General features: G+C 41.3%; 1 protein-coding gene across 5 annotated transcripts in view; it reads right to left on the minus strand.

Annotated features, from left to right (window-relative positions):
• Window positions 1-23,789, minus strand: part of ADGRF5 (adhesion G protein-coupled receptor F5) — a 102,396-nt gene that overhangs the window by 43,752 nt on the left and 34,855 nt on the right. For all 5 annotated transcript variants that reach the window (XM_054557610.2, XM_002816961.5, XM_054557609.2 and 2 more), the window contains exons 2-3: window positions 10,267-10,392; window positions 3,641-3,695 (exon numbers count right to left, since the gene is read on the minus strand). In XM_054557610.2, the coding sequence (XP_054413585.2) occupies window positions 3,641-3,695; window positions 10,267-10,368 (157 nt within the window). In that variant the 5' untranslated portion in view covers window positions 10,369-10,392. The remainder of the gene's footprint in view (window positions 1-3,640; window positions 3,696-10,266; window positions 10,393-23,789) is intronic.

Here is a 23,789-nt window from a genome sequence, read left to right on the forward strand (position 1 = left end):
AATTTTGAAAGAGTTTTCCTAAAATGCTAACTCCTATATCACAGCATCTGTGCCCCTGCCTTCAAGTGGTACAGAATACCTTCTCTGGACTGGAGGTAGATCACGCCCTTTCAAATGCAACACTATTTTATAAATAAATTGATTTTCTTTGTTTAAATTTCTTTAAAAAACTATTAAAAGAAAAAATAAACACCAGATAATCCAACTAACATTTTTAAAGTAATATTAACATAACCTTATTTAATCTTCCTAACAACCCTATAAGGTAATAACTCTGAGATATATGTGTGTGTGCGTGTGTAAATGTGACATACATATGTGATACATATATATGTAATACATATATATATATATGTAATATAATACAGTCAGCCCTCTGTATCTGTGGGTTCTGCATCCATGGATTCAACCAATCTCAGATGGAAAATATTTTTTAAAATTGTGTCTATACCAAACTTGTACAGCCTTTTTTTCTTGTCACTATGACTTAAAAAGTACAGTACAACAACTATTTACATAGCATTTACATTGTACTAGGTATTATAAATAATCTAGAGATAATTTAAAACATATTCAAGGATGTACATAGGTTATATGCAAATTTACACAATTTAATATCAGGGACTTCAGCACATGCACATTTTGGTATCTGAGGGGTTCCCGGTACCAATCCCCCATGGATACCAAGGGAAGGAAAACAGTATACACACACACACACACACCCATACATGTATACACATATACACATACATATGCATGCATATATATATATACACACACACACACACATATATAAATTCAAGGGGCCAGTTAGGTTATGTAACTTATCAGTCACATGGGTAGAAATTCATGGTGTGCTGAGAATAAATGTAAGTATTGATCCTATCTTTAAAGATGATTCTATTCCAAATGCTAAAGATTTTGTCCAGTGACTCAAAAAAAAAAATTCCTGACCTAATCGTTTTTCTCTTAGAACCTTTGTATCCTTCTGGCATCCAGGCTTCAGAAAGGGAGAGGTATGTGTATGTAAAAGGGAATAGCACTCTGAAAATCAGAGCCCAGTTCTAACACCTCACTTAACTAACACACCCACCAAGCAGAACACAGACATCTCCATGTGGCATCCTGCTGAAGGTAACATTTTCTGTTGCTTCCTTTCATCATTTTCCTGGAGAGTCGTGTTCTTTTTTTTTTTTTTTTTTTTTTTTTGAGATAGAGTCTTGCTCTGTCGCCCAGGCTGGAGTGCAGTGGTGTGATCTCAGCTCACTGCAACCTCCGCCTCCCAGGTTCAAGCGATTCTCCTGCCTCAGCCTCCTGAGTAGCTGGGACTACTACTATTTTTAGTAGAGACGGAGTTTCACCATTTTGGTCAGACTGGTCTCGAACACCTGACTTTGTGATCTGCCCACCTTGGCCTCCCAAAGTGCTGGGATTACAGGCATGAGCCACCACGCTGAGTCATATTCTTAACTGCAACTTACATTCTGGATATCTGGGGCCTAGTGCCTAGGTTTTTCTATGGCCATTTCTTACTTCAGCGATTTTGTAAAAGTACAAAGGCCAATCCATCTTCTGCAGATGATGGGTTGATTCATTAACACTTCCCAAATGACTTTAGAGGCCCAAGAACACAGAGGACCATGTATAATAAATGGAAAACATCTTTTCATGTTGATTTAACATTGTCATGATTGTTTTTAATGAAAGCACACCTGGAAAAACTATGGAATGTCAAATCCTTAGATGTAGAAATGGTTTCCTCCCCAAGGGCTACCCCCTCACGTTGTCACCATGGGCCATAAACAGCCTGGCTCAGAAGTGCAGGAAGACATTCCTTTTACAGCTGTAGTCACCCACTGCTCCTGAGGAAGCCAGCAGCTTGAGCCTTAGAAGAATTTGACAGAAGCCTGGAGCTGGAACTCACTGGCCAGTAGTTTGATTTTAAAAAGCCAAAGTCTTTCAAAATACCAAATGAGCACATCTCTGTCTTTGTTCCTGTCATAGAGTGCAGAAAAGTTTAAAGGGTTGTCGGGATGGGGTAGAGGTAATGATACCTGTTTTAGAGTACAGAACATATAGACCGTGTCATAGCCACTTCGGGGATGGAGGGAGAAAGGGAGCATGGGATCCCACAGGGCTAAGAAAACGAAGGCTGAAACGGAAAAGAAAAGAAAGGGAAGAGAAAGGGAGAGAGGGAAAACCAACATTGGTATGATCCTCCAATTAGTATTTTAAGAGCTTAATAGAATGTGGTCATATTCTCATTTCAAGCGCTGGACAACAGTTGAGTCTGGCCACTGCACCGTGAAAGGCTCGAACAGATGCCTCCACTCTGATCTTAGGGTAAGCCTGCCCTCTTTGGCAGCCTACTGTCTCTTTTAGACTCACTAGATCAAGTCACACATGGCTGAAAAAATGATTCCATGCTAATGTGATAGGGTAAAAAATTTTTCCTTCTAGATAGTTGGTACAGCCACTCAGCCAGCAGATGTTCTCCGATAGGAATTCAGAAAGGTGCTGTAATGTGAACGTGCAAGTGCTTCATCTGTTCGCTCACTGGTTGAGAAAGAAACTGAGCTTGATGCCAGGCTACAGAGATGAGGAGAACACAAGTGAGCTCTCCTCTACTGGGGGTGGCAAAGAGGAGGTAAAATAATTACAGTGCTTTGGGACAAATGTTGTGAATGGAAATGTATCAAGGGGAATGGGAACCCAGGAAAAGCAGTCTCATGATCTGGGGAATGGATGGAAGGCTTAACAGGGCAGGAGTTCATAGGACTTGGGGCTTCAGTGGGGGTCTCCCAGATAAACAAAGGGGGATGACGGGCATGGCGTTGATGACATGGAAGGGAACAGAAGGATATCAGGTGGGAAAGGCATGGAAGGCCTGGTGAGTCATGAGCAGAGGATTGGCTTTTAGTTCCAAGGCCAAGGGAGCCCAAGAAGAGTTCTACTGAGGGAAATGACAGCATCCGATTTGTGCTTTTGAAGGGCTGCTATGCTGAGAGTGGGAGCACCAGGTCCTGGGAATACCCAGCCTGCAGCCCTGAACTGACACCTGTGCAGGGTCCACTCAGGATGGGAGTTGAAGGTCTGTGTTTCAGAATTTGCAGCTCTGAAAATTCAGAGCTAACCCTCCAAAGGGCTGAGTCTTATATTTTCCAGATCACTGCTTTAGAGTTGAGTGGGAAAAATGGAGTGGGAAACAGAGGAGGAGGACTTAAGCCTTGTGGTTAGATTTCTTCACAAGATAAAGTCCTAAGTGAAAGAAGTTTTTTTTTTTCTTTTTTTTTTTTTTTAAAGGCAAAAAGAAAGGCTTCTGGATGGTAGGCAGAGAAGTAGGCCATTTGGTGGTGCAGGAGGGCAGCTGAGGAGAGAGCCACATAAAAATCCTAGGAATGTGAGGAGCAGTGATGGCAATGTGGAGGGAAAGGGGGTTCTTACGTGTTGTTATGATCCAGTTACTGTCATTTGGTAGAGAATGGAGTTCCCTAGTAATTATTTTTGGAAATCACACTGCACTATATGACCCTGATGTGATTGGAGACTGAATTATGTAGACTACAATGTTTTAAAAAGTTGCAACACATATCATTTGAGTCAACTTATAAAAGGGATTGCCAAGCAAGAGTTTACATACCGGCTCGTTTTTGCCTCAGTGCCTCCTCACCAGCTGGTTCATGTTCATGAAGACTCTGAAAAGAACATTTGAGAAAGTTGTCAGTTAATGTTAGAGAAGTCTTTTCACTGTGGCTCCCCGCTTAGATACCCCTAAATGTTGGAGCTGCGCTTAAGGCTGCAGACTTTGGGTTAGCACCATGTGTCCCGTGGATGCTGGGCACATGGCAATGAAATGGTTGGGAAGACAAAATGGAGTTGTTACTGTAGTGTGACCTAGGAATTCATTTTTTTTTAGACCAGTCTCTAGACCAGGAACAGAAGAAATCATCATATCTGACTTTCTCAGAGTCCCTGCAGTTTGAATCCTGTCAAGAAATATAAATTATTATAGTGTTCTAAACTTGTACTCTCTGCCTGACTTGAACTGAGTCATCCCAGTGACCTTCGGGACAAGTCTCACGACCTCCTTCTCAACACTCAGCCTGTCCCAACCGCAATCTTCCTGCTGTATTATGGCTCTTTAACCATTGTGCGGGCTTAGAAATTATTTTTTCTGCATCTGATCCTTTTTCTCCTGGATGGTTCTATTGCTGGTTTCTGTAGTAGGAGCTAAGAGAGCCTGCTCTAGAGCCAGACTGCCTGGGTACAAGACTGTGCCACTTACTCTGTGGCTTTGTGACCTTGGGGAAGTTATTTATCCTTGCTGAGCTTTAGGGTTTTTTTTCCTGTACAATGGGAATAATAACAGTATCAACTTCATAGGTTTGTTATGAGAACTAAGCAAACTACAGTATGGCAAATAGTAAGTTCTTGATACATTTTAGCTATTATTATATAGTGTGGTGACTGAAAGTAAGGACTCTGCAGACACTGAGTTCAAATCCTAGCTCCATCATAAAATGTCTATATGACCTTGGGCAAATCACTTAATCTTTCTGTGCCTCAGTTCTTACCTATAGAATGGGGATGAATATAGCTTATCTCAGAATGTTGATGTGAGGACCAAATGATTAATAAATGTAAGGCACTGAAAGTAATTTTGTTTACATGGTAAATGCTATTCAGGAAGGGGGCATCAAGATGTTCTGGGGACATCATGCTGCACCTGCCACCTGGTACATTTCTGTGAAGTTCATCTCCTTCATCCTGTAGCTTTTTTGTTAAAGAATAGGCATTGATCAGTTTCACTCATGGGATCACCACCAGCTCTGCAGCTGGTAACAGAGCCTACCCCATACCTTGACCTGACGTGGATTTCCTAGCTGATCCCCGCCTGCCTACAGGTTTTCCTGTGATGTATTTTCCACCCCAAACTCCCTTCTCACTCAATAGAAAAGCCCCACCTCTCTGAAGTCTCCCAGATAACCCCTGCCCACAGAGATCTGTGCTTTACCCTGAACTCCACGCATCCACGACCGCCACCTGGGGCAGAGCTCATGCTGCCGTCACGGTTGTCTACCACTATTTTCTAGTTATCTCACATCATCAAAATGACAAACATAATACTTCCTAAGATATATTTAACACCCTGTGCCAAGACAAGGGTAGATGCTGTTATTATCCACATTTCACTAATAAGAAAGCACAGGCCCAGAGAGGTCCAGTAACTTGCCTAGGATCACACAGACTTTAATGGCAGAGCAGGATTCAAACCCAGCCGGCTCCAGAGTCTGCACTTGTCCTTGCAGGCACTGTATCATCTTCTTAGCAGAGACCTGGGGAACTGGCTTTGTCTCAGGGAGCCAGTCTCTCTTTACCCAGAGCCGTTTCTCTCTCTGTCTGTATAACCTCTTCCTATTCCCTCCTACTTTCCAGTGAACAGTTCCCTTGGCTGGTCTCCCTCCTCTTACTAAGTTACACTTTTAGGAAAAGATCAGATGTCTGCAATTTACCACTCCATGTGAGGTTTACCTGTTTCCCTCGCTGATGCCCTTAGGAGGTACTGGTTGAGGAATGTATTAAAGTCAGTAGGAAATGGGGAGGGACTGTGTACTTGATAGTTCATAAATGTTCTTGAAGAAATAAACAGGGGAATGATGGATGATGATTGGAATTTCAAAAGCCCAGTTGCTGCTTTATTTGCAGTGAAGTTATTTTAGATGTACTTGAATATGCAGGAACTGAAGGTGCAAAGTCAATGTATAGGACTGGTTCCGGCCCAGCTTCCCTTGGAGAATGCTTTGGCTTTCTGCCCAGGCAAAAGGAAGGTTCTTCGTGCTTTCCTGCCTCCATCCTCTCTGGGGCCTGGTGGGGAGGAGGGAGTGGCCACTGGGAGCTTTCTCTGTCCACACTTCAAGGCAGCAGTTAGGGGACTCAGACAACACATGAGAACTTGACCGCCAGTGGTCACCTTTGGGCAGTTCTCCCAGGTCGAGTTTTCATTCTCTCTGCTTTCCAGTAGGACTAAAGCATTGAGGTCTTGCCTCTTGTCTTGTCAGTTACATGTTAAAATCAAGATATATTTCAATTATCTAATGCAGCATATTTCAACTCTTTGTAAGAATCAGGATCATTGGTCTCCCCTGCCCCCAGTGTGATTCAGTAGGTCTGGGGTGAGGTGCAGAAAACTGCCTTTTCAAGCAGCGCATCCAGTGACATGAGGCCATCTTTTGGAAACACTACTTTCTGAAGATTTCCTGAATCTTTATGGTGATCATCTGGAACTTTCAGGGCACATCTTTGCAAGTGCCGCTTCCATAGCTCTGTCACCTATAGCCTCTTTGTTGTCCAATGGGAGCAGCCTGCTTCCTATTTTAAGCCCTACAATCATTGGAGATAATGGAGGAAAAAGCACATTGATGGCAATGAAGCCTCTGAGGAGTTGGGATGGAGATGGGTAAATGCTCTTGACCATCCCCAGATTCAAGGAGGTACAAAGATCTGGCTACCAAGTCACAGGACCTGATTTGAATAGAGCAAATGGTCACACCAAGAAGTGAATCCCACAGTTTCAGATTTTTAGGAAATGTCATTCTCTCCCTCAAATCCTCTATTTCTTACATTATGAAAAATAATAAGTGCTGAGGCATGTCAGGTGCTCAGTGCAGTCTCTGGTAGTGGTGAGTGCTGTGTATCCTGCTGGCATGGGGGCTCACTGGGGACCAGCCTTACCGTCCTGAGTCTTCATGTCATCCCAGTTTGGGGAACTGTGGGACTCCAGCACTTGCCTTTCCTCTTACACTTTGGGTGCTGGGTAGAACTCACAAGGGAGCATAGGTTTGCCAGGGCTCCCAGTGCTCGACAGTGTATTTACTTCAGACAAGAAAACAGAGCTTCCAATTGGACCTCCCCCTGCCTGCTCCATCTGTGTAGAGGTCCCCAGGGGACTGTCTGAGCCACAGTGGACAGCGTTGTCCAGAGGGAATTTCCTGAAGGCAGAGCTTCAGCCAGAAAAGACAAGGTCACCAATTCCAGGAAGTGCCCCACCTGTCGGACATGATGACTTCACAAATAGTTGTAGTGGTGGTGGGGCAGGGTGGCCTGGAGTGGGGGTGGGTAGTCAGTCAGGAATGAGAGGTGGCTTTTTATTCATGAAGAAGAAAATTCCCAGGGAACAGGATGGCAAACGACGAGGTAAGCAAAGGCTCCTGCTTTCCCAAATCTTAACCCTACTCACCGGAGCCCTGCCACACATGCCTCTTTTTCTTGACCTGAAACTTCCGATTTAACATCTTTGCTTCTGTGTTCGAAAACTGTCTGAGCAAGAATCCTCTAGCAATGTGTCCTCACATAAGCATATTCAGAGGAGTTTATTTGTATCAAAAGTAATTGCAAAAGCTGCAATTACTTTTGCACCAAACTAATACTAGACTATTAAAAATAGCTACAAATTCATAAGCACTTGGGCTCTGTGCTAGTCACTGTGCTGTGGGTTGCATGTAGAACATTGAAGCCTCACAACAAACAGAAGAAGGAGATATGATTTATTCTCATGTAGAGGAAACAGACTCAGGGAAACGAAGAAAGTTGACAGTTTCCAAAGCTAATGAAAGTCAGAGCTGGGCTTCCACTCAGACCTGACATCAAAGTTGAGCATGTACAGCCTGTAACTCTAAGATGGTCACGAGCAGGATCCAGAGCAGCATGTCTGAAAGCCAACATCCTGGGACCCACCCAGGCATCCTGAGCTAAAATCTGCATTTGAAGAAGGTCTCTGGGCAGATCCATGCTCACATGAAAGCTTGAGAAGCACTGAGCTACATCATCACCCTTTAAAAGCCCTTCACCCCACATGTGTATATTCATGTTCATAGGCACATTATTCACAATGGCCAAGAGGTGGAAGCAACTTATGTCTGTGGATGGATGAATGGACAAACAAAATATAGACATATGTACAATAGGACATTATTCAGCCTTAAAAAGGGGGGAAGTGCTGACAAAGGCTACAACATAGATAGACCTTGAAGACAATATGCTAAGTGAAATAAGCCAGCCACAAAAAGACAAATACTATATGATTCCACCTACATGAGGTATCTAGAATCACCAAATTAATAGACAGAAATTAGAATAGTAGTAACCAGAAGCTGTCAGTAGAGAAGGAAATGAGGAGTTATTGTCAAATGGGTATAGAGTTTGAGTTTTGCAAAATGAAAAAATTATGAAAATTAGATGTACAATAATGTGAATATACTTAATACTACTAAACTGTGTGCCTAAAAATGGTTTCAAGATGTTAAATTTTATGTTAGGCGTATTTTATCACAATTTCAAAAACCAAGCCCATCACCAGATGTTGCATACATGTGGCATTTAAGACGGTAGAAGCTCAGTCATGGGAACTGGGTGGGAGCTTAGGGCAGTATAAACTGATCAGGCAGGCTCAAGTGCACTTTTCCAATGCGAGTCCTCGGCCTTTGGGTTGCATGAAGACATTATACCTTGAAGGGTAGATCTACCAAAGAAAAGTGGGTCCTTTGAGGTGAGTGGTAGGAGCTTCCAAGGAGATGGATTTCACATTCCACCAAGATCCCTAGGAGGTCAGCTTATCCCCTGACCAGCCTTCGCCACCAGGCAGATGAAGGGGCTTTGCCAGGGCCATCACTAGGAGGGCAGATGTGACACAGAGAGAAGGCACTGCTGCAGCCAGGAGCACTAAAAATGCTGGAACAGACGCAAAGCTAACCCCATTGCTGAGATCACCTCAGGCCCTGGCTTTTACCCCACCTGCCTTGGATAGCCAGAGCTCTGCACTGACTATGTGATTTCACAAGAAGCTTAAGTGTTTCCCTTCTCTATTTAAATGGGAAGGCTATTGTGTATGAGTGTACAGGTTGTATCCTGCACACTGGGGTTTGGAAGAGGAGACACACCATATATATCCCCCAAGTCATGAGAGAAATAAAGAAAAGACAAAGATAACCTAGGTCAAACAATGAAAGAAGCAAAAATGGAAAGAGGAAGAAAGTACATGAAGTTGTGAAACAAAATCCTGAAGGTAAGATTAAGCATTTTGAAAATGATATCAAATGCGAATAAATTATACAAATTTACTTGCTCAAGTTTAGTTTAAAAGAAAAAAAATCAAACGCACATTGTTTACAAGAGAATCATAAAACAAAGTGGTATATAAAGGCTTGAAAACATAAAGGACAAAAATCAGGCAAACACACAAACAAAAGCAGAAATGACAATTGGAATAGTAGACAAATAATTAAAACATACAAAGTAGGACAAAGAGGGGCATTTTATAATGCTAAAAACTTACCAATGAATCTCTAACAACAATGACTGACAAAAAAATACAACTGAAATATGTAAAACAAAAAAGTGGAAAATACTACTACAATAAGAGAAACAATAACAGCAAACCGTTACATAACATTTATTATGTGCCAGACACTGTTCTAGAGCATCTTATAGATATGAACTAATTTAATTTTCATAACAATAAAAGGAAATCAGTACTACTATTAGCATCATTGTACAGATGAAGAAATTGAGACAGAGAGAATTACATCAGTCTTCAAAGATTCCCAACCAGTAACATGCCCTGTCTCTGGTGCAGGGAAGAAGCTAAGTAAGGAATAACCTGAAAATTCTCATAAGGAATAAGGGGGTACTTATCCCTCCCTTTACTTAAGCTAAACTCTCATTGACTTTCCAAAGACAAAACCACCTGAATAATCTGTCAGCAAAGGTCTTCTATGATGTCTATGGTCCTTCAGCTATGTCAGTCTGTGATTGTCACACACACACAGATTAATGTCTTTTGGAATGTGTTCTAGCCTGATGTCCCAGTTAAAACAAATCCTTTGAGAACATACATTCTGCTCAGTCCTTCAAATCTGCTTTGTTGTTATTGTTGTCAGTTTAACAGAGTGGAAGACTTAGGCCTAGTGGTTGTAATTTAGTGAAAGAAGGAACCCTGGGAGGTCTCTCTTGAAGCTACATTGATGTTCCTTTGACACCACCACTTATTTCAGAATATAGCAAGTGGTAGCACAGCAAATACACTGACCTGGGTTTACATTCACCCCTTCTCCTCATTTGCAACATTTTTTCTTATGTTGCAATTATGGGAAGAATGTTTTTTCTCCCCGTAAAGTTTTATCTCCCTAAAGTTTTTGTAAGAACCATTGTCAGTCAGGCAATCAGAAAACTGTGACAAGAAAAATTATAGCAGATATGGATATAACTCACAAAAGGATGAATAGTAGACTCGAAATTCCAGTTCAGTGCAGCTTTGGAAGAATAAATCACAATAAACATGAGGCATAAAGTGGTTCTCCTTGGGGATTTCATGTCTTCAGGTTTGAGTTGGTTGTCCTGAAATGGAAATATGATGGTTTAGATATACAGCAATTTATTTCTTAAACAAGGAAAAAGAACTCGCAAGCCCTGTCTTGAAGGTCATCCTACACAAGAACCTTTCCAATAGAGACAGAAAAGGAAGGAGGAGCATGAAGGAATCAACTTAGCATTCTCTGCCCAGACCTTTGGGTGAAGAAATGGTCACAGTAGGGGAATGGGGGTTGAGAGGCTGAGAATGGTGCCTGTAAATAGCACAAAGGTAGCAGATGTTTGAGTAAGAAATACTTACACATAATTTATGAACAAAAAGACTCAGAGAACACTATTCGGTTTCGCTACATGCAAAATACTTCGGTATTTTCAATTCTATCATAGAGTATCTTACCCCATTTTTAATTTAATTCTGGTAACATCCCATTAAATGGACATCATGACCCACAGTAATGGACTATGACCCATTAGTATGAAAACTGCTGGACTTGGTTATAAAAATGTAAGTTGTATCTTACAGTATTATTTCATATTATGGTGCATAATATAGAATATTAGTATCATTATATATCCCATCTTATTCATTGAGTTCTTTTTATTTTATTTATTTATTTATTTATTTATTTTTTGAGACAGGGTTTCACTCTATTGCCCAGGCTGGTCTTGAATTCCTGGCCTCAAGCAATCTTCCTGCCTCAGCCTCCCAAAGTGCCAGGATTACAGACGTAAGTCATCATGCCTGGCCTTATGTGTTGATTTTTTAAAATTCCTTTTATAATGCTAATGATGAAAATAGCTTTTTGGTGATGAGATGAATCATTTTTGCCATTTTTTCATTTAAAAAGTAGGATGTCACATGGAATAATCTCCACCCTAGAAGGTCTGGGGACCAAGACAATCTACTTTGTGCACACTCCTCTCCTTGTAGCTTTTCTGTGTCCATGTGTTGTTGTGAAAAGAATGCTAGACTAAGAGACACAAGATATGGGTTAGAATCCAGGATTACTAGAAACTAACTGTGTCCTGTGTAAGTAATTTGTCTTCTCTGAGTCCAAGTTTTCCCATCTGTAAAATGGGGATAATTGTACCTCCCCTAATTCTCTCACAGAGTTTTCTGAGACTCGAATGAGATTAAAAGGCATGAAGAACTCCAGAAATGCAGGCTGCAATAATTATTACTCTGATTGTCAATAGAATCCAGAATGCAACCATCCAGAAGGGCAGGCTTTGGCTACAGTATTGCAGGGAGCTCCAGGTAAGCATGGCCAGGATAACACACTGATGATAGGCAAGATTTACACGTCAGGGAAAATTGTATTTCAATAGCCAGCTGACAACTGCCACCTTTTCCTCTTCCTCAGTGGAAAACTGGAAAACTGATCCAATTTGCAAATTTGGCAATCAAACACATTTTTTAAATTCTGCAACTCAATGGTTTGGGGGAAATGCTTTGCAATTTAGGTTATAGTAGTTGTTTAAGACCAGATGCATCTGCTGTGGGGAAATCATAGCAATGTACTGCTTAATTTTCTATTGGAAGTTTTATCTTCCTTTTTGAAAGACAATGTGTCTTTGTGGGTATTGAACAGGCTAATACAGAATGAGTCAGGTATTTAGGAGGCAAAGTAGTCTTTTCAGGCCCCAACCTCAGTTGGTTCCCTACTGAGGCAGTTAATCAAGGAGATGAGACTTAGTAACTGAATAGTTAATAAGCCTCCCTTCAAATCTGATAACAAAGGAAGGACCAATATACCAGAAGGACTAGAGCTGGCTCCATATCTTTCTACGATTTCCCAGTGTTGGCAGTGCATCCATTTTTTGGTCAGAGTTAGCAAGAATTACAATGTTTCCAAATAGTCATGTCTGGCCCTTTTGTATAGGCCATTGGCCAATACTGTCCCCATCTTCCCCCACCCCCTGCCTCTGCTGAGATTATTTTTAATAAATTAACATTCTTATCTATGTTGACTCATTTGTTGACAACAAGATTGCAAGCCAAAAGAAATGGAGATGTAGGAAGGACCCTACCATGGGGAGGTGGGTGTTCTCTGGATACAGAAGATGATATACAGTCATCAGTTACACACAAATGTCAGGGATTCTTCACTCAAAAGAAAGGAGACAGCCATCACTTTGAAAGAAAGGAAATAGTCAACATATTTGACAACCAGTATGGAATGGACCTGACCAATGGGAACAGTGACACGAGCTGAAATTCACTTCAGCTTTTGTGGTTGCTGCCACACTTGGGTAGAGACCTAAACACCAACTTTTTTTTAACCTGCATCATTAATCGTATAAACCTTCCAGCTCACAGGTATCTGTACCTGTGAGGAAGCAAGCAAAAACTGTCTAACTTGGCCAATGTGGGGGAAAAGTCTATATTCATCCAGTTAAAAACATGGAGCAGCATCCCACATTCAAGGCAATTTGTCTTCAGTAGGGCCCCTTTAATACTAAATTCCCTAAAAGTTCATATTTCTTCTAAAATTCCTGGAGTAAAGGGCAGACAAAGACTGACAGAAACAGAGGCAGAGAAAGAAAGAACATTATCAGATGTCATTCCCAATCTCCTTCTCTTTTTAAATTAAAATCCAGGACACTCTCTACTAAAACTCACCAAAGCTGGGAAATATGCCCTAGCCCTCAGTATTAGCCTTGTGGCTCTGAGCAACTTCCTGGTCTCCTCTGACTCTATTTTCCTGTCTGTGAAGTTAGAAGACAGCGAGAGGAAAATAAAGCACAGCCTGACATCATATGCCAGGAATAAGTCATCAAGATTCTCAGCAACACTGCATCTGGAGGATGAATGATCTGGGTTCCCTGAAGCCACCATTAATGGCGTTCTCTTGCAGAGTGATTATGCACCAGGAAGCTTCACTGTGAAACTGGCCTGTTCTCACAACTCTTAGAAACAACCAGTGCTGGCTGGGTGTGGTAACGCATGCCTGCAATCCCAGCATTTTCAGAGGGCAAGGAGAAAGGATCACTTGAAGCCAGGAGTTCAAGACCAGCCTGAGCAACAAAGTAAGACTCTGTATTGTACCAAACAAAAAAACAAACAAAAAAAAAAGTTTTTTTTTTTTTGTAAATAGCCAGGTGCACTGGCATGCATCTATAGTCCTAGCTACTCAGGGGGCTGAGGTGGGGAGATGGCTTGAGTCCATGAGCCCTGGAGTTTGAGGCTGCAGTGAGCTATGATTTCACCATTCTAGTCCAACCTCTAGCAGAGCAAGACCCTATCTCTCAAAATAACATAAAATAAAATAAAATAAATAATAGAGAAACAATCAGTGCTTAAGATCAACTCTTCTCTTAGAAATCCTTCATCAGCCCTGAGATCAGAAAACTAGGCCTACAAAGATCTGAGTGTCTCACAGCTCAGAGATGCCTAGGAGCTGAGTTAGTCAGAACTCCAGGAGATCTACCAATGATTCTCAAAATGTTAGTCAATGATATCCTCCGACAGTTGGAGCAACCATGTATGATAGGATTGTGGGTAATAATTGCTGGTGGTTATTAATTGGCTATTAATTATAATTGGTGGGTAATAATTGCTAGTGACAATGACTGTAGGATAGGATTGTGGGTAATAATTGCCAGTGGTTATTACTTGGTTATTAATTATAATTGGTGGGTAATAATTGCTACTGAAAATGACTGTAAGAGTCCCGTCTTACTGGGTGCTCACTATATTCTAGGTCTGCTGCTGAGCTCTCTGCAAGGGTTATGCCCTCTAACCCTCTCAGGGAGTCTTTGATACTACTAAATTACTCCCATTTTTCAGACATGGAAACAGAAGCTTAGAAGGACGATTAATTCACTGAGGCCACACAGCTGATAGATGGTAGTGGCAAAATTATAAACAAAGCAGTCTATTCTCCTGAGAACAAGGTGCCATTTGAGCTAAGAGATCTTCTTGGTGGGAAATCAACCAACCAACCAACCAAACAAACAAACAAATTATAAGTTACAGACACCTGACCAGGCAACTGGAAATAAACTTCTAGCCTCATTTTGCCACTAATCAGCTGTGTGATGTGGGGCAAGTCACTTTATCTCTCTGAGCCTGTTTTCTTATCAGTAAATCCAGGGATTTGACTGCACTCAATAATTTCAAAATTGGGATGCAGGAGTTGGTCTCTTAAAGTCCCGTTACTACTCTAAGAGTCTAAAATTCTTCACAGTTATTTCAACTCAAATGCAGGCTCACTCTGGTTAACTTCTGAGAATAATCATAACTATCCTGCATTTATCCCACCACTTCTGACTTACTACACAGTCTAGGCCTTCTCTGCCCCTCATGTACACCATGGCAATGGCTTCCTTTCTTTACTTCTCTGCTCCCTCTCTACAGAGATGCAAGATGGATTTCCCTAAAGTACTCTTCACACAACATTCCCTGTTCAATTTCTCTCTGCTTTCAGAATAAAGGAAATCACTTTCACTGATCCTCAAGGCTCTCCATAACCTGGATTTTATTTATAAGAGTCAGCATATGTAATAAGCATCTACAATATTTTCGCTACCAAAGTCAGCTGCTTTCTCATAAATTAAAATAGCGCAAGAGATTTTCCAGTGCTCATGCAAAAGTAAAAATGCCAAGTCAAACTTTGAGAATTAATTTTTGGGATGGACAGGAGTAATTACTGTCAAACAATTTTTCTGTGTTTGGCGAAACCAAAATAACCCTATCATTTACTTTATCATTTATTTGGCTTATTAATCTCCATCTTTTCCTGTCCCTTAACCCCACACAATCACTGCGTATTCAGATTCTACCCATCGTTCAATGCCCAGGCAAAGGGCTCCCTCGCAGATGAAGGTTTCCTGATCTGGCCAGTTATAAATAGCCTCTACTTCCCCTGAACACCTACACACACTTAGTCTAGGCCCTTAGCCTTCCTGCTTGTATTATACTTATTGTTATAACTATTGCATGAAGTAAATCTATTTATTCCCTTATCTATTCATTTGTGTATTCCTTTACTGGAAAAACATTTATTAAGTCCTGTTACATGTTAAGAGTTCTACTGAGTGAAGGGGAAGTAGCAGTAAACAAGACAATGGTCCCTGTCTCCATGAAGCTTAAAGTCTAATGGAGTAGATGAACATTATTAAAGAATAAATTACTCAATTCATTGTTTAACTACGACTGTGAAAGTGCTACCGAGAAGAGTAATCATAATATTAATATTTGTTGAGGACTTACTATATACCAGGCACTAAACTCAACACTGACAACATTAAATCACTTAATCTTTACAATCCTAATGGGGTGGTTCTAGCATGATATCTAATTAAAGGGTACAGATCTGGTATGATATAAAATTAACTGAGCCACTGAGTGGTTAAATAACTTGCCTGAGATAACACAGCTAGTAAGTGACAGAGCCAGGATTTGAACCTAGAAAGTCTAACTCGAGAGCCCATCCCTTTAACCATTGTGCAGAATTGTTTACAAAAGGCTATACCAGAAGGACCTGACCTAGTCTTAGGGATTTGTGGAAGATATTCCAGGGGAAGTATTTATTTGAGCTGAAATCTAAAGCATAAGTTGGAGTTAGCTAAAACAACAGGGGAGTTTGGAAGAAGGGGAGGAAGATGGTTCTAGGTGGAAAAAAAAGACCATGTGAAAAGGCCCTGAGGTGAAGAAAGAGGATGACACTTTTGAGGAGCTGCAAGCAGGCCAGAGTGGCTGGAACATGAAAAGAGAGCAGGTGAAAGGTATGAGGCAGAGGGGGTGAGGTGAGCAGAGGCCAGCGTGGGGAGGACTTGTCATTGCAACAACAGGATTAGGTAAGATTGATTAGGAAGGCAATAGAGAGTAGAGAAGGAGGCCTAGGAACAAGTCCTACAGAATTCCAACAATCAAAGGTCCAGTTAAGAAACATGACAAGGCCAAGATGATTGGAAATTGTGAAGTCCTAATTAGGGAAAAAGAATCAGGCTGGCAGGAACAGGGAACAGCAAAAATAAAAAGCAGATAAGCTATAAATCTGCCTTTCTTCATGGTCCAGAACACATAGCCCTCCTGTGCAAATAACTCACAATCTTCCTGTGCCCAAGTTATGACCAGACCCTTCGCTGATTAAAAAAAATGCAAGTTAGCTCACTGCAACCTTGGCATTATCAGTACTACACAAAGCCCTCTTCAGCACACAATAGAAGCAATATTCTATAAAATCCCCAGCAAGACTGTGTCTTGTTACAGTCAGCTCCTTTTTGGTGGCCTGTCAATTGCATCATTGCAACATATTTTCATACTTTTTCTAATAAATCTGCCTTTCTTTACCTGCAACTGTCTCAGTAAATTCTTCTTAGTACTCTCGTCGCCAGCTCTAAATAGTGGCTAATCGCCTGAGACAGGAATGAAACCAGAGAGGCAGGAAAAGGAGGGAAACAAGGCCAGTGGAGTCAAGGAAACCAGGGAAAATCAAGTTTTAAGAAGGGGGCCGGGCACGGTGTCTCACGCCTATAATCCCAGCATTTTGGAAGGCCAAGGGAGGCGGATCACCAGAGGTCTGGAGTATGAGACCAGCCTTGCCTAACATGGTGAAACCCCATCTCTACTAAAAATACAAAAATCAGCCGGGCATTGTGGTGGACACCTGTAATCTCAGCTACTCTGGAGGCTGAGGCAGGAGAATTGCTTGAACCCAGGAGGCGGAGATTGCAGTGAACTGAGATTATGCCATTGCACTCCAGCCTGGGCAACAAGAGCAAAATTCCATCTCAAAAAAAAAAAAAAAAAAAAAAAAAAGAAGAAGAAGAAAAAGAAGAAAGGGGTGGTCAACTATGTCCAGTGGTGCCGAGAAATCCATTAAGGAGGAGACTGATATGGCTCATTGGATTTGGAGACATGGTATGCTCTCAGCAAAGGAAATCCCATTGGGATGGTTGGATGGAAACTGTATTGGGAAGAGTTATAGAGTGTCTGGGGAGTGAGGAGTTGGAGATGGTGAGTACATGAAACCCACGAAATTTGTTTGTAAACTGAAGTAGAAGGTGAAGTTTCTTCCCACATGTAAGCTGCTTAGCTTTCACGTCCACACAGTAGGTGATGTTATACGCACAGCTTTCTCTTTAAGAAAGGAACTAATTGTATTAGTACAATATCAAGGGAAATCATACCTCTCACTAAACCTTGGCCTGAAGCTGGCTAACTAGACACACTATTGTAACCTTTGAAAAAAGCCAAGGGCATACACCCTAATGTCTCCCAAATCTTGTGTTCTGGGATACAGACTATGATCAGGCAGCCCTTTTGCAAACATATACTTATCAAAATAGAGACTAAATGAGCCTGAAAATAGATGAGCACATATAAGCATTCTACTACTAAAGAATAGAGTTACTTTTAATGGTGGATGATAGATGGCAATGCCAACTTTCAGGAGGACTATCATTGCAAATTTTACTGTGATTATTACTCTGCTCATCTCCATGAGATACAGAGTTGCAATAAGGATAGAATGTCATCAGCAACCTACTCCCTGAACTGTAGAAGTACAGATTAAAAAACCCTTAAGTGTAACTTTAAGAGCCTGCCTTCATAAATCTGTATTTTCAGCTGCAGAGGTGGTAAGACTTATCTTTGCTGACCTTATTTGATTAGATGATTCATCTCTTGCACAAGCAAAAATATAAGCTAAATATTTATTTAACACAAACATGGGACACAATACCAATTAAAGAACTGCCTTGAAGACATTTTTTTTTTCTATTTAATTTTCCATTGCCTTGAAATCAGGTCCTGCAGCAGCATTGTGTCAGGGCAGTTCAGTACTATCAGATTACAGGGGAACATTTGTTTGTACACAATGGGATCAAGTTTTCCAAAACACACTGCACATGTGGGCGGCGTTGATAACCTTTTATCCCTCTTTTCTTGTTGTTAAGTCACTGTGGGTCTTAGCCTTTAAGCAACAGATTGCCATCTGTATGAAAACATTGAGTTCCTAACTGCTCTTATCTAGTCCGTCTTGCATTAATTCACCATGTGGAGGGGTTTCCCTAAGCCCTGGCAAAACAATGCCCAGGGGTGCATTCCAACTGCAGACGGAGGGAAGCCCTGTGGAATGGGTGAGGTTTTTGTTTGTTTGTTTTTATTTTTATTTATTTATTTATTTTTTTGAGACAGAATTTCACTGCGACACCCAGGCTGGAGTGCAATGGCATGATCTTGGCTCACTGCAACCTCTGACTCTGGGGTTCAAGCGATTCTCCTGCCTCAGCCTCCCGAGTAGCTGGGACTACAGGAACATGCCACTATGCCCGGCTGATTTTTGTATTTTTAGTAGAGATGGGGTTTCACCATATTGGCCAGGCTGGTCTTGACCTCGTGACCTCAAGTGATCAGCCCGCCTCAGCCTCCCAAAGTGCTGGGATTACAGGCGTGAGCCACTGCACCTGGCCCAGTTTGTTCTATACTCAAATGTTATGGGAGAAAAATTGGCAAAGCTCATTTTACATTAGGTTGTTCTCAAGCTTCACAGTTCTGTGGTTCTACCATGTATTAGGTAAGCTCCAAAATAATACTTGACTATTTTAATAATAATAATGGACCAATCAGAACAATCTCTGTCCACTGTGCAGGAGCAGGGCCTGGGGGTCTCCTGCTGGGCTAGACCTTAGCAGTGTCATTGCTGGATTGTAGGGAAGTCTGTGTAGGATCCCAGGAAAGGGACTGGATGACTAAAGCAGAGGAGGCACTCCAGGGGCTGGAGGAAGCAGTTATTTGCAATGTGGCTTAAAATATTCCAACATTACGGTAATTGGCATGGCCACCTTAGCCTTCTGCACTTCCTCCCTTTATGGTCCCCATCCATTCCATCTCTCTGAGAAATGGCTTTACTGTCCTTAGCCAGTGATTTCTCTTCTAAATCTTCATTTCCTTCTTCAGGGATTTTGTTAGATTTTAACCATATAATGTGTGTACTATTCAGAATGAAAAAAAAAAGTATTACTTTATCCCCCCACCCCCAACCCCAAGAAATACAGTACCCTGAAAAGTCCTTGCTAGTTCAAGATTTCCTTACTCTGGACAGTTTGACTTTAGTCCTCACCTCATTATGAAAAGTATTCCATAGAGGCAAACCTACAACATTTGCCCCAGTTCTCACTCTCCCTGGCCTGTGGTGGGTACCTGCTCCATATGTGCATGGCCTCCTCCTCTGCAGCGCTCCCTTTCCCTTTCCTGGTTCTCAAGGCTCCTGAGCTTATGCCTGTTCTCCTTCTATGCTCCCATCCTCATCATCCTGCAGCTGCCTCACTGTGCGCCCTGACAAATACCTCTCCTGGGTCTACAGCTGTTCTCTCGACACCTTCTTATAGTGAGCTCATCCACTTCCATAGTTTCAATTATCAGTTTATGTGAGAATTCCCAGAACTGTATTTCCAGCCTCTGACCTTTATGGCATATTGCCTCTTTTCTTGTCCCCAAAGATATCTCTTTCCTCTGCATGCCTATTTCCTCTCTTTCCTAGATATTAGGCATGGCTTTTCAACTATACTGTTTCCACTTGAGTGTAAATTCAGATCATTGAAAACTGAACTTGTCTCCTGTCCCACTGCTCTCTCCTAACCCATCCCTTCCCAGATTTGCCAACTGCTGGCTTCATTCTCCAGTTTCCTAGGCTCACAGCTTCACAGGTGTCCTTGGACACAAGAAGTGGTGCAGGAGTAGAAGCAGCAATTCGACCAGGCACTAAGTCCTGTTACCTGCTGCTGATGTGCTCAGAGCCCCTCATCGGTTTGGATATTGTCATCTCACCACACTTGTTTGGACATTGGGCTACCACATTGGTTGGGACATTATCATCTTACATCTAGATGGTTGCAATAATCTCCTGAATGGGCTCCTCCCTCCTTTCTTCCCTGACCCATAATCCAACACAACAGCAGGGAATTTATTTGCCCAGAACACTATTCTTCCTAAATTGTGGCTGGATCATATTTAAATACTTTAAATGTTTTCAAATGCCCAGAGAATGTTTAAGCTAATTCACCAGGCAAGCATGATCACCACGACCTAATGTAAAATGAGCTCTGTCAATTTTTCTCCCATAACACTTGGGTATAGAGCAAACTGACCCACTCCCAGCTTTTATTGTACCTTCTTTTGTCATAAATATTAAGAGAAAATATTAGTGGAATGCATTGCTACCTTGCAGCTTCTTCTCATGCTATTCTTGAAGACTGAAATGCTCTATTTCTCCTTTCTGAGCTTTACCCATCATTTCAGGTCTTGCTTATTCATTTGGTAACAACAACAATTGCTATAATTTATCAAGCACTTGCTGTGTGCCAGACACTTGCCATATGGCAAGCATTAGGTTAAGCACTACACATGCACTAGACTCATTTAATCTTTATAATCCTGTTTATGAGAAGTATCATCATCTTCATTTTACAGATGAAGAAACTGAGCCTTGGCTAAGCAAACACACTTGGCAAGTGGCCAAGTTTGTCTCCAAAGTCTGAACTCTGACCTTTATGGCATACTGTCTCTTATCTTGTCTGCCCCAGAGATATATCTTTCCACTGCATGCACAGCATTTCTCTCCTCAGCTACTCATCTGGTCCTGCCATGCGGATCACTTTTCAGCACTGTGTGTTTTTCAGGCATAGCACGGTAATTAGGCATATGGACTCTGAAGTCAGACTGCCTGAGATGGAATCTTAACGTGCCTCTATTTGCTAGCTTTTTGTCTCAGGTAATTTACTTAACTTTTCTGGATCCCCCATCTATAAAATACGGATTATGATTTTATCTGAGGCATAGGATTATTGGAACAACTAAATGGGTTAACAATCGTCTTTATGAGTATGGTGCCTGGAACATAGAAAGTACTCGACAAATATTGTTTGTTATTTTTCCTAATGCTATCCCTCCCCAACCCCCACCCGCCCCCACAGGCCCCTGTGTGTGATGCTCCCCTCCCTGTATCCATGTGTTCTCATTGTTCAACTCCCACTTATGAGTGAGAACATGCAGTGTTTGGTTTTCTCTTAGAAATACCTAATGTAAATGATGAATTGATGGGCACAGCAAACCAACATGGCACATGTATACCTATGTAACAAACCTACACGTTGTGCACACGTATCCCAGAACTTCAAGTATAATAATTAAAACAAATTCAATCAAAAAAATTGTTATTAAAATTCTTCATGCCTGTAACTTGCTTTCCACTAAGAGTCTAAGCTGATTAAGAAGAAAGGTTCTCTGCCTTTGCAATTCCACAGCACTTAGCAAGTCACTCCACAGTAGGTGATTCTACTAGGCTGTAATTTTAAAGATTTCACATTGGCGATTATCTTTTAGGAAACAGGGAAGATTCCAATTATTTTAACCATCATGACCAGAGCCACACCATGTGATCTGAAATGTTGAGCTGGTAAGTAACTTGTGAATCATGGTGTGCCCTTAGCTAATACGTATATTTAACTCAACCATCCTTATTAGAGCACCTACTCTGTGAAGAAACTCGTAGGCCCTAAGGAAACTGAGATAAATACTGACTAGGCCCTGTAGTCCTCTCTATCAAGGAGACAAACATTGCACTGACGAGAAATACTAACTTGAACTATACCAAGAAATGTCAGTGGGGAAAAGGCTGTAGGGAAACATGTTATAATTAAAAAACAGCCATGACTTATCGTCTATTCATATTTAGTTCAACGCAGAAAGTGGCAGCTCATGCAAAGGATAATTAGTATTTCTTTTTTTCCCCTTTCTCTTGGGATTGGGACACAACATGGCAAAGTGACCTTGAATAAAAAGTAGGATCTGATAGTCATCTGGCATTAGAAGAGCACATCCTGTTTATCTAGAACATTTAATCTGCCTTTGTAAAATCTGCAAGTCTCAGGGAGCCAACGTATCTACAGTGAAGTCAGTGGGGTTGTTCCAATTAAAACTGGAAAGTCAGTGCCATTGTTGGAGGTGTCGGAAATCTCCTCTTCATTCTGATATGCAGATGTGTCTGTTCCTCCAAAAAACAGCAGCAGCCAGAATTCTAATGATCTGTACTGCTGCTGACACTTTTGGTCCTAATTTCTTGGCTTCATAAACAGCCATTGCTTCTGCTTCTCAGTTTAGCCACTGTATCTCACACAGACAAGACTCAGTGAATCTCAACCCCAGCTGCATTATAGAATCACTTTGGAGATTAAAAACAACAAACAAACAAAAAAATCTAACCATGCCCTGGCCCCATCCTCAGAGATTGTGATTCAGTTTCTCTGGCAAAGTGTCTAGACATTGTTTCCTTTTTGTGAAGTTCCTAGGGTGACACCTATAGACAGCAGGTGATAGAACCTGCTAATATCTGGACAAGGCAATAGTTTAGTCTAATTTTAGATTCCCAGCAAAACATCTACCATGTGGCTACAAAGCTGACAGAATCCAGCCAATCACATCAATTCTCTATTCCACATGACTTTTATCCTCATAGTACTGACAAAAAAAAAAAAAAAAAAAAAAAATGGGGCTGCAAAGACAGTAATCTGAGTTTCTTCTCATCTCAGTCCTCCAAAAAAATTCATTGTGCCATGTGAGGCAAATAAATTAACCTCTGAATCTCTTGTTTTTGTATTCCATTAGATGAGAATAAGTTACCTGCTTTGCCTGTGACATGGTGAAAGAAGAGGCATAAAAGTCTTTTGATAACTGAAAAGTTGCATATAAATACAAGAGATTGAATGCATAATATTTAGGAGGAGACAGATTAGCCTCATTAATCTGAGGAGGTGGGACCCCATGGGATATTTTTAACTGCTCCAAAATGCCCCCAAGTACCCCATAGCACAGTAAGTGAGGTTACTGTATCATAGTCAATAAACCCACACTCAGTAAGTGAGGCAGTGTTAGTCTACAGGGCCTCAATGGAGGTCTCTCATGTGGCTAACACTGTGCACTAGGAAGAAATGATTCAACGGAGTAGCCAGAGATCTGGAGAAGGGACAAAGGCAGGCAATTTTACAGAATGCCCAAAATCAGCAAGGCCTAGTGGCCCTATAGTTTGGGGTGGAGAAACCCTGTAAAGAACAAGAAAATATGAAATAGCTTACTGAAAGTGTTCATATTATTCTTGGGTTTGACATTGCTTATTTATACCTTTTTCCTAAAGACTCTCTCCATAAGCTGTATCAACTTGTTCATAGTGATGTTTTCCTTATTTGCTTGTCTCTTAACATTGTTGGTGGGGAGGGGAAGGCCACCTTTTTACAGAAGACTAAAAGAGATGGAAAATGAACCGATCTGTTAAATGCATTTATTATCTACTGAACAAAAGGGCAATCTCTCCTATCTTCACTCTACGTTCTCTGGGCCACTTTATCTATCAATCTAGCTATTATCTATCTAGTTAATTTCCTGTTATTTTATCTTCTCCCCTTTCATTTCTAGAATAAGA

This window comes from Pongo abelii, chromosome 5 (assembly GCF_028885655.2).
Source record: "Pongo abelii isolate AG06213 chromosome 5, NHGRI_mPonAbe1-v2.0_pri, whole genome shotgun sequence".
NCBI lineage: Eukaryota > Metazoa > Chordata > Mammalia > Primates > Hominidae > Pongo > Pongo abelii.